The following is an 11,840-nucleotide window of genomic DNA, read 5'->3' as shown; positions in this document are numbered from 1 at the left end:
TTAATTTTATAACCTGTGATACTTTTTTCAGGATTTTTTGATGATTAAAAAGTTGTTTAAAAATTAAAAAATAGAAATCTTTTATAACAATATAAGTCTTTACTATCACTTTTAATCAATTTAACATCCTTGCTGAATATTACTGTTTTTCTGTATTTATGCATGCATTTTTAAATGTATTTGTTTTACTAACATAATACATTTAATATATATAAAAATATTATTTATATAAAAACTGTATATTATTTTTATCCTAATCTTTAAAAAGCTGAGAAAACACACGTTTTTTTGAGATATTTCCTATCATACTCACTCAGTCTAAGCCACTCCCATCTGTCCTCCCACTTGTCAATCATATCTTTCCTCTTGTCCGTCAACTGCAACAACTTCTCTTTGATCTGTGGGAGAGGTAAACGGACATGAAGGACTGGATCGGTGTAAAGACGGTTCTTTTCTTGAACCTCTTCGTCTGTCCTGCGGATGGTACCCACCTCCTCTGATGCATTGTGTTTCCGTGCCAGGAGAGATTTGCCCAGCTCGATGCAGGTCGTGAAACTGTCGTTACGGGCATCGATTTCAGCCTTGATACCCTGGTGGTTGTTCATGAGAAGCTCGACAGACGACACGTCCCTGAAGAACAGCAGCAAGAAAAGAGATGAATAGCTTCAGACTGATCTGGATCATCTACACACACAACAAACCTCATTCTGTTCAACACATACTAACAGCACACTGTGAACAGAAACAAATATATGAAGTATACATACACACAAATGTTTACCTAGATATCTAAAACTTTCCCTTTACTTCTACTGTTATTAACTGTAGTCAAATATACATATATATATATATTTGAATATTTCAATTTGATACAAATTTTTATATTTATTTTCTATACATATTTTGGACTTTACTTGTATTCTGCACAATGTTGACTCCTAATGTAATATACATTTAAAATACATATAAAAATAATTATTTATTCATATATATGTATACATATTAATTTTTTTTAAATCCCATATTTACTTCACTGCATAAATATTGCATGACTATTGAGATATAAATCAGTGTAAAAAAAGGTGAAAAAGTTTAAGATAATTTTTAGCTATATCACCCAGTCCTGATTATTATAATGATTTTAACAATAAAAAATATTATGAATATTCTGAATAAAAAAAAATAAAAATATTATTTATATAAAAACTGTATATTATTTTTATCCTAATCTTTAAAAAGCTGAGAAAACACACGTTTTTTTGAGATATTTCCTATCATACTCACTCAGTCTAAGCCACTCCCATCTGTCCTCCCACTTGTCAATCATATCTTTCCTCTTGTCCGTCAACTGCAACAACTTCTCTTTGATCTGTGGGAGAGGTAAACGGACATGAAGGACTGGATCGGTGTAAAGACGGTTCTTTTCTTGAACCTCTTCGTCTGTCCTGCGGATGGTACCCACCTCCTCTGATGCATAGTGTTTCCGTGCCAGGAGAGATTTGCCCAGCTCGATGCAGGTCGTGAAACTGTCGTTACGGGCATCGATTTCAGCCTTGATACCCTGGTGGTTGTTCATGAGAAGCTCGACAGACGACACGTCCCTGAAGAACAGCAGCAAGAAAAGAGATGAATAGCTTCAGACTGATCTGGATCATCTACACACACAACAAACCTCATTCTGTTCAACACATACTAACAGCACACTGTGAACAGAAACAAATATATGAAGTATACATACACACAAATGTTTACCTAGATATCTAAAACATATTTATGTCACTGTAAAGCATAAATATTGAGATATACATACAAAGTGTCACCTAACACTGAAATACAGTTTGACATTTTATTAATTTTTTTAAAAATGATTTTAATAGTAAAAATGTATTTATTTAATTAATTTACAGTTATATCAGCATTATTTTTGCATCACTTTTTGAATATATTCATTTTATATTTGAGAATATATGTATTATTATTATTATATTTATTATATACTATACTTTATATAATTTTTATTCTGCACAATTACAATAAAATGAACTAATTTAATCTATAGACTGAAAACGTTTGTAAAAATCCTATTTTAAGACACTGAAGAGCCAATATAAAAGAATGAAAAAGACAGATATAATTTTAGCTATATCACTCTATAGCACTGAAGTACAACTTTGGACATTTTAGTAGTGAAAAAAAAAAATTATAACTATTTATTTGATTTCTTTATGAACCATTTCCCTTTCAAAGACAGAGGTTGTCGCATTTAACTAAAGTTCAGGCACATTTTCAGCAATAATGTCTCCTAAAGCAAAGCCAGGTCAGAATCACACACCTGGGCTTCTCCTGCGTCTCGATGAGGCGGATGACGTCCTCCATCCACAGCATGAGGTCTCGCACCATACTGAAGAAGCGGAACTTGTCTCCGGTGTCGAGCAGTCGGGCCCTTCGGCCCTCGCAGGCCTCCAGCAGACTCCTCCAGGCCTCCAGCACCTCTCCCTCACGCCGCTGGATGTCGTCCGCTTTGTCTCCAGCATACGCTGACTGCAGGCGCACGGCGTCCTCCTGCAGCTGCCTGACCTGAGCACACCAGCAGGGGACAGCAGTGAGTACAACAGCTCCTTATGAGCTTCAGTGAGACGTGGGAGAGAAACGCTGAATATGCAGCATTTGATGCTCAAAGGACTCATTTAGTGCAAGACAAATTGTGAGATTTCAAAAACCATAACATTTTAAGACCCATTAATTAAGTGAAGAGTCCTGGACAGTGCATTTAGCCAATAAAACCGGTTAATTTACTTCTTTGTTGTGCAATATTAGTCTCGTAATGCATGATGTTCACCTTCAGAGGTTAATGATGCACAAACGAAGGCTATAAAATATATATTTAATAAATCGATTTAAGTTATAGAATATTAATATTATTATTTAAAATAATATTATTATTATATTATTTATAAAAATATTAAATATAATTATTTGTATTATTATATTTATATTTTTTTATATATTTTTTAAAAACATACTAATTAATCTATAAATAACTATTAAGTAATTAATTATTTTTCTCTCTCTCTCTCTATATATATATAATTACATAAAAATGTATATAAATATTTAAACATTCTGAATTACTCAAAAAAATTATATATATATATATATATATGTGTGTGTGTGTGTGTAATTCTATAACATTTTTGAATCATTTTGTTTTTTGAAAGTAATATATATATATATATATATATATTACACATTATTTTCTTGTACTTAAAAAGTTGTACTTGCACAATGACAATGACAATTTTAAAATATCATTTCAAAGCCACTGCAGAGCAAATACGTTAATATTGAGATGAAAAAGATTGAGGCATTATTTTAACTATAACACAGACTAACCTTAACACTGAAATAAAAATTTTGACATTTTGATTTTGATGCTGGACAAAGTGTGCTAGAGCTCATCTTTGGGACTCACCGTGACGTGTTCGTAGTCTTGTCCGAGCTCGTGAGATCCAGCCACCACTTAATTAATTATTTTTCTCTCTCTCTCTCTATATATATATAATTACATAAAAATGTATATAAATATTTAAACATTCTGAATTACTCAAAAAAATTATATATATATATATATATATATGTGTGTGTGTGTGTGTAATTCTATAACATTTTTGAATCATTTTGTTTTTTGAAAGTAACATTTTTTTATCAAAAATACATTAACAACAGTAAGATTGCAAAATATTATTACAGTTTGAAAGTATTTTCTATTATAATATATTTTTTTATTTAATTTATTTTCACTGTATTGTTGATCAAATAAATGCAGCCTTGATGAGCATAAGAGACTACTGTCAGAAACATGAAAAAAAACTTAATTATTCCAAACTGTACATGATATATTTTTATATATGAGCATTATATTTTAATTTTTTTGGGAATATATTCATTTTCATATTTTAGAACATATTTATTTTATGGTTTATATATGTGTTTATTATTATACATAATTGTCTTGTACTTGTGTTCTGAACAGTGACAATAAAGCTGATTTAATCATATTCTGAATAATTTAAAAACATACATTTTTAAGCCACTGCAGAGCAAACGCATAAATATTATTATAAATCAAATGTGTCAAAAGGATGAAAACGACTGAGATATAATCATTTTTGATCTGGTTTATGATGTTTATCTGTATCTGTGTGTGTTTCTGGATCTGAGCGACGCACCTGCGTCCCGAGAGCTTGAATGTCGTGTTCAAATGTAGTGTGCATCCTCTGCAAGGTTTCCACCGTGTTCTGGTCTCGGCCCAGCTCTTCTGGAAGCTTCTTGTGCTTGTCCAGGATGCGTCCCAGAATCTCCTTGGCGTCGTGGTAGAACTTGTGCAGCTCGTAGGACGCGGCAAGAATCTGCGTGCGTGTGTCGATGAGCTCCAGCAGATCGGCCCAGGCCTCGTTCAGACCGTCCTTCCACTCGGCTACAGTCGCTGCGTCAGTGTGCCCTGCGTTTATGAGCTCGTCAGCCATACGGTTCACGCCGTCCACGCGCTCCTGACCGATGTTTCCCGTGTCGCGAGCAAACTCACGGAAGCGCTCCTGCAACATCTGTGGTAGAGGAACAAAAATGCATTTATTATATGATCAAATTTGGTATATTTAATAAATTTACCCTCATTTACATGCTGCAATGCACCATTAATAAACATTAGTGCTGTCAAACGATAAATCGCGATTAATCGCATCCAAAATAAAAGTTTACATAATAAATGTGTGTGTGCTGTGTATATATTTATTATGTATATATAAACATACACACATGCACGTATATTTTTTGAAAATATTTAATGCATTTACAAGCATATATTAATATAATTTATATTATATATACATATATTTAATATATAAACATAACATATTCATCTTAAATATATATGTGCATATGTGTGCATTTATATATACATAATAAATATACACAGTACACACACATTTATTTTGTAAACAAAATATTTTATTTTGCATGCGATTAATCGTTTGACAGCACTAATAAATATTAATAAAGTTAATTCGCCCAAACTGATTCTTGATCAAATAAAAGTAGGCCTGGAGAGCATAAGAGAATTCTTTCAACATTTGTAAAAAAAAATCTTAATTATTTCAAAACTCTCTCTCTGTCTCTCTCTCTCTCTATATATATATACAGTTCTGCATAACACAAATGCATTTATTATATGATAACATTTAGTATATTTGCAACATGTCTTGATAATTGGATATAATCAGACTTGGATGACAGCATTACGATTTATCAATAATAAAAGCTTTATTTAACTTCTGGTTGGAGATCTTGCCATAAATCTGATCTGTTCATGACTTTAAGTAAAAATGAAACATTTCCTCTATAAATCAATCAGTTTGGCCTGTTTAAATGAATTTGGTTTGAGTTTGTTTGTTTGTAAGAAAAGATTCTTGCATGTGAGTCTAAAAAAAAAGTTTGAGATATAATTTTGTCTATATCACCCAGTCCTTAAAAAATACCATATACTTAAAAAAATTGAAAAACAGTTTTGACATTTTATTTGTTTTTGGAAATTTATTTTAAAAGTACAAAATGTATTTATTTATTGTAATATTACCATCGTTTAAATTATTTTTTAATATATTAATTTTATATTCGTCCACCTCCCGGTTGAGCTGGAAGAGGCGGAAGCGCTCCTCCAGTTTGCCTCTCCTCTCCTCTGATAGGTCCTTCAGTCCGGCGTACAGCTTATCCACCTGTGACTGACGCATGCCGATCCTCTCACTGCAGCACAGACACATCAGAAGAAGTCAGGGCTGATTTTAAGATCATATTCAGAAATGTTCAGCATAAGACGTTAATCAGGCCAGAGGTGTAAAGATTGAGACCTTGTGATCTTGAAATACAAACGTGAGAGTGTACGTCTAATTCAGATCAATTCCAAATCAGATTCAGAGTCACAATGAGATTCAGATCCAGGTTTAGAATCAAAGTCAGTTTCAGAGCCAGAATCAAATAGGATTAAGATTAAAATCCAGGGGCCAATTGTTCAAAAGTAATCTGATTGGATTTTGGCAATCGGATTGGATCAAATCTTGAAAATGGGTTGTTCAAAAGAAAAAAAGGATTCTGAATTCGGATTAGATCACAAAATCCAATCTTGGTTTTGATCTGGATCAAATCCTCAGTTTTAGTAAGTTTGGGATACTTTTGATCCGGAAAACTGATTATTCTGATCCCAGCAGAAGGGTGGATTTCAGGAACAAAAATGTAATAAAACTTTAAAACTGGTCCAAAAAATGCAACATTTGTAACATGTAATATATATCCCCAAATAGCTGTCAATATCAAACAAAAATATTATATTTCATTTAAAGTTTTTTGTTTTTTTAATCACTGATTGTAAACTACATTGGCACAATCATCAGAGATGGACCAGTCAGACGTAGTTATTTGTGTAAATGCAATGCAAAACTAGAATGCAAAACATTGGCAGAGTCTCAAAATCAGATTCATATTTATATTCAAAGTCAGATCCACATTTAGAAATATATTTAGAAAACAATGTCAGAATCAAAACCAGATGGAGTTTTAAAGTTAATATCAGATTCAAAATGAGATCCAGATTTATACTTAGATTCATGTTAAGTATTGAACTGTGTGAAATGTACCTCTCGGGGTGGTTTGCGGCCACCAGGCCTCGGCTCGTCTTGGACAGTTGGTGCACGTTTTCAGCATAGTCCTCCACCGCCTGCTCCAAGATCTGGTGTTTCTTCAGCATGGCCACTGAGCTCTGCTCATCCTGAGAACAAGGGCGTCATTTCAGAAAAGCAGCATATAAATATTAAACCAAGCTAATGTTCACTTTAGCAGTTAAAGGGGTCATGAACTGAGAAATCAAAATTCCCTTGATCTTTTGACATATAAGAGGTCATTGTGCTGTAAAAACATCCTGTAAGTTTCAGAACTCGAAACTTTCTTGTAAGTCTAAAAACTGCTTATATTGAAGCCAATCTGCCAAAACAACAGCTTGTGGAATGTGCCACTTCATGACGTAATAGTGTGGCTAAACCCCGCCTCCGCAGAAGATCAACGCTTGCTTCTACATCACTGCCTGTTTGGCCCTGCCCATCGTTTCTACAGCACTGCCTGTTTAGCCCCTCCCACCAATTCTACATCACTGCCTGTTAGCCCCACCCACCGATTCTACAGCACTGCCTGTTTAGCCCCGCCCACCAGTTCTACATCACTGCCTGTCTAGCTCCACCCACGATTCTACATCACTACCTGTTTAGCCCCACCCACTGATTCTACAGCACTACCTGTTTAGCCCCGCCCACCGATTCTACATCACTGCCTGTCTAGCTCCCCCCACGATTCTACATCACTGCCTGTTTAGCCCCACCCACTGATTCTACAGCACTACCTGTTTAGCCCCGCCTACCGATTCTACAGCACTGCCTGTCTAGCTCCCCCCACCGATTCTACATCACTGCCTGTTTAGCCCCGCCCACGGATTCTATATCACCGCCTGTTTAGCTCCACCCACTGATTCTACAGCACTGCCTGTTTAGCTCCGCCCACTGATTCACGCATATAGTGTAAATAACGAGAGAGGCAAACGCAGGTCTACACAGAAACCAAATGATAAAGATGCTCCGAAGACATCAAGACGCTGTTCAGTGCCAATAGGAAAGAGTGGATGAAGTTTATTTTTAATGAAGATCCAGATCGCATCAGTAAGAACTGTGGATTCGTTTACAAACAAAGCACAATTTGACGCAAGATTTTCAAAAAGATTGAAACTAAAAGACGATGCTGTGCTGAATATATTGGATCTGACAGTAATGTTGCACCACACAAGTGTGAGGAACTGTTTTTATTACATGCTCACTATTGCTTTGTCTGTTATTACAGATCGTTTGATATGTACTGAGTATTTATGCATCCATCTGTGAAGGATGCAGGCTGTCAAACATACACAGCTGTTAGCCACTCACAGCAGTACGTGCTTACTTCTGAGTCTACAATCCACCACACCTAGAGCGTTCTGATGAGGGGGTCAAACACAGGACAGAAAATAGCCTATTACTGCTAAATTATGATGTTTTTTATGTAAAAATCTTGATAACATTATAAGTGGACCTCAGAGAACTGTACAAAATAATAAAAAAGGCAGTTACCCTTTAAAGCAAATAGATATCATTGTATGTCCCCAGTTGCTTAATCAGGACACTGAATTTTGTATTACAAGATTTCTGAAATGTTGTTTAAGCAAATTAGAAATTATCTAATTAATTATGTACTAATTTGCAAAATCTGAACAGTGGATAAAGCCAGGTTCAAAATTGTTGTTTGATTTTGTTGACATATTAGAGTTTTTTTTACTGAGGAGATTTTGGATTTGTCTTTTGGATTTCTACATAAATCAGAAAATACTGTCACCAGACAGAAAAAAAGTATGTTTTAAGAATAAAATGTGCAAATGATATATGAAAAATAAAAACCTTCAGAGTATAGATAGGAATAAAACTGTAAGTAAGTGCTGCTGAAGTGGAGGAGAAAGCTTAAAAGATAGGTATTGTAATTGAAATATACAGACACAGATATATAAAATGTAATACAATAAATACTTAAATGTGTATTTTGGATGTTTCCGTCCCACTAGTCTGAAAAAAGACATGCTATGGAAGCAAAATAGACCAAAACTGACCAGTGCATGAAAAAAAACAAAGGTTTTGCCTATAGTGCATTAATTGCTATAGTCATTCATGTTAATGTGCATTGAGATGGTTTTATTTGGTGTATTTAAGACCAAATAAAACCATCTCAATGCACATTAACATTAATTATATCTGCCGAAACTACTAATCTGTGATTTACAGATTACAGGAACATAACAGACCTTGGCCTTCTCTTCAGACATCATGTAGAGCTCCTGCTCGCTCATCCAGGCTTCAGCTTCAGCTGCGTCAAAGTAGTACTGCTGGGCCTTGTGGGCCTCCTCGAGTCTGGCGTGACGTTTCTCCGTCTCCTGGATGATCAGGCTCCACAGCTGCTGCAGGTCGGACAGACGGGCTTGGATGGCTTCCACGTTGGGACTGTCGGCCTTCAGGATGCTCTGGCTGCGCTCGAAGATGTCGTCGCAGCGCGGCTGATGGCCCTGGATCTCCTTCTGTAATGTCTGTGGATTAAAGGACGTTTGAGTAAGTGTGTGTGTGGAAAACCTTTTTAATTATGTACCTAATGAAATGAAATTTACAATAGCAGCACAAATGATCATGATGACACACAACAAGCAGTTCAAAACTTTGGGGTCGGTAAGATTTTTTAGAAATGTTTTTGAAAGAAGTTTCTTCTGCTCACTGAGGCTGTACATACTGTAAAACAGTAATATTGTGAAATATTTTCACAATTTAAAATACCTGTTGTCAATTTATTTTAAAATGTAATTTATTCATGTGATCAAAGCTGAACTTTTAGTCTTCAGTGTCACATGATCTTAAGAAATCATTCTAATATGCTGATTGGCTGCACAAGAAACATTTCTGATTATTATCAATGTTGAAAACCGTTGTGCTGCTTCATGTTTTTGTGGAAACCGTGATGTTAAAATTTTTTGTGATTCTTTGATGATCAGAAAGATCAAAAGAACAGCATTTATTTGAAATAAAAAATCTTTTGTAACATTATCAGTGTTATTTCATAGTTTTTGTTAATATTTTGTATTAGTTTTAATTTTTATACCTCACATTTTCACTTTAATTTAACTTTAATTTCAGTATTTTTGTTGTGTTTATTTTATTTTTAGTGTTTTTTTTTTTTTAATTTTTATTTCAGTTTTAGTTATTTTAGTACAACAAGTTAAAATGTTGCCTTGGCATCTAGCTGAAAAAAAGTTCATATTTTATTTTATTTCAATTCATGTTTTATTTCAAGTAACACATTTTTCTTTATGGTTTTAATTTCAGTTTTAATAATTTTAGTTTAATTTCAACCCTGAACACCATAAATGTCTTTACCGTCACTTTTGATGAATTTAATGTGTCCTTGCTATAAAAAAAAAAGTATAAATTTTTATAAAAATCTTACAGACCCCAAACTTTTGAACAGTAGTGTATAGAAGTGGGGGAAAATGTCGATTCACATATGAATCGCCATTCTATCCTCTGCCGATTCGCATCGATTATAAAAAAACGATTTTCTAATGGCTTATATAATGTTTTACATTTCTTCAACTCTGTGGTACTACAGTACTTAAAGTTATTGACACATAAGAATGATAAAGAAACATGTATGAATGAAAAAATGACTGGGACGTGCTTGGTTGGATCCGTGCATTCGTTCTTAAAGTAACAGCAGGCACTTGTTGCCATATGTTTCATTAATGTTAATCAAAAAACAAAAAAAAAGAAAGAAAATGACTCTACTTTTGGCTGAATCACTTTAGTATCCTTAATAAGAATTAATTTATATTTTATTCATACAGTGAAGACTATGCAGTGTTTTAGTTTTACATTTGATTATTCCATTATTCTACATTTTAGAATCGATTTTGATCTAAAAACATCTCTTTTCCAGAAATGCTAGTATAACCTGTTAGTTTGTTTGTTTGTAAATAGTAATTAAAAAGCAACACATTACCTGGTTCTTCTTGATAAGCAGCTGAACAGTCTGTAAATTGTGGCCATGGTCTGTTGACGTAGCAAGAGGCATCCGCTCCTCAACCCAGAGCTGAGGAGAAACGACCAGTTAAACACACCGACAGGTCAACATTCACACGCATCTTTAAAACCCAAACTTACAATCTCATCCTCCACGTCGCGGTTAAACTGGTGAATCTCCCGAGAGGCCATGAGGAAGTCTTTCCGCTTCTGCAACGGATCCAGCAGCTCCTTAAACTTCTGCTCCACCACCTTCCGGCGTCCATCCACCTCGTCTGTGTCCTTTCCCTCCTGTCTCAACACGTGAGCTTGAGACTGGAGCTCCTCCACCTCCCTCTGACGCACCTCCACCTGGTTCTCCAGCATCTGGAGACAAAGGAGAGGAGTGAGTTTGGTCCTTCAGAATATAAATACAGCCGTCAGCTCTGATCATCTCAAACCTGTTGTTTCTTCATCAGGATGCTGACGCTGGTCAGATCTTTGCCGTAGTCGTCCGATTGGATCTGACCCTCCAGACCCACCAGCCACTTGTCCAGATCGGCACAGCTCTGCGTGAAGAGTTCGGCTTTGTTGGCATCAAACAGACACTGGGCTTTAGTCTGAGTCGTAGTTTCCAGTTCGGTCCACATCTTCTGCAACGTGGCCAGCTTCTCCTTCACTATGGCTTCTGTCTCTGGCTTCTCCGAAACCAGCTGCGTCCCTTCCTGCAGACAGACAAAGAAATGACATTACATGTAATGAAATCACATTTACATTTATGCATTTAGCAGATGCTTCTATCCAAAGCAACTTAGAAAGACGAGCAAAAGTAATTTTGTTTATTTGTGATTTGCAATGCCAGGTTTATTAGACACCTAGATCAGGAAGCAAGCAAGAAAAGAGGAGAAAATGCAGAAAAGAAAAAAGGTTTCAAAAGAGCATTGGTTTAAATTACATAAAAAAGATATAGCATGAATCCTCCACTGAATAAAAAAGAAAAAAACGTAACATGACTCTTTTCTCACAATACTTGTGAGTAGAGATGTAACGATTCACTCAACTCACGATTCGAGATTTTGATTTCATGATTCGATTCACGATTTTTTTAACAAAATGAGATTTAAGACAAATTATAAATTAAATGTGTCCTTTTATTATTGCTTGAACAAAATGCTGCACGTG

At 34.9% G+C, this 11,840-nt stretch overlaps 1 protein-coding gene across 1 annotated transcript in view; it reads right to left on the bottom strand.

Moving 5' to 3' along the window:
- Positions 1-11,840, bottom strand: part of sptbn1 (spectrin, beta, non-erythrocytic 1) — a 115,636-nt gene that overhangs the window by 13,329 nt on the left and 90,467 nt on the right. Inside the window, exons 20-29 of the mRNA XM_016446292.1 lie at positions 11,120-11,383; positions 10,821-11,045; positions 10,660-10,749; positions 8,921-9,199; positions 6,687-6,817; positions 5,679-5,799; positions 4,230-4,604; positions 2,333-2,577; positions 1,463-1,601; positions 1,285-1,369 (exon numbers count right to left, since the gene is read on the bottom strand). Coding sequence (XP_016301778.1) covers positions 1,285-1,369; positions 1,463-1,601; positions 2,333-2,577; positions 4,230-4,604; positions 5,679-5,799; positions 6,687-6,817; positions 8,921-9,199; positions 10,660-10,749; positions 10,821-11,045; positions 11,120-11,383 — 1,954 coding nt within the window. The remainder of the gene's footprint in view (positions 1-1,284; positions 1,370-1,462; positions 1,602-2,332; positions 2,578-4,229; positions 4,605-5,678; positions 5,800-6,686; positions 6,818-8,920; positions 9,200-10,659; positions 10,750-10,820; positions 11,046-11,119; positions 11,384-11,840) is intronic.

Source organism: Sinocyclocheilus anshuiensis, unplaced genomic scaffold (genome assembly GCF_001515605.1).
Source record: "Sinocyclocheilus anshuiensis isolate Anshui unplaced genomic scaffold, SAMN03320099.WGS_v1.1 scaffold147, whole genome shotgun sequence".
In the NCBI taxonomy this organism is placed as follows: domain Eukaryota; kingdom Metazoa; phylum Chordata; class Actinopteri; order Cypriniformes; family Cyprinidae; genus Sinocyclocheilus; species Sinocyclocheilus anshuiensis.
The sequence above is the reverse complement of the archived record's forward strand: the minus strand, read 5'-3'. Positions and strand labels throughout refer to the sequence as shown.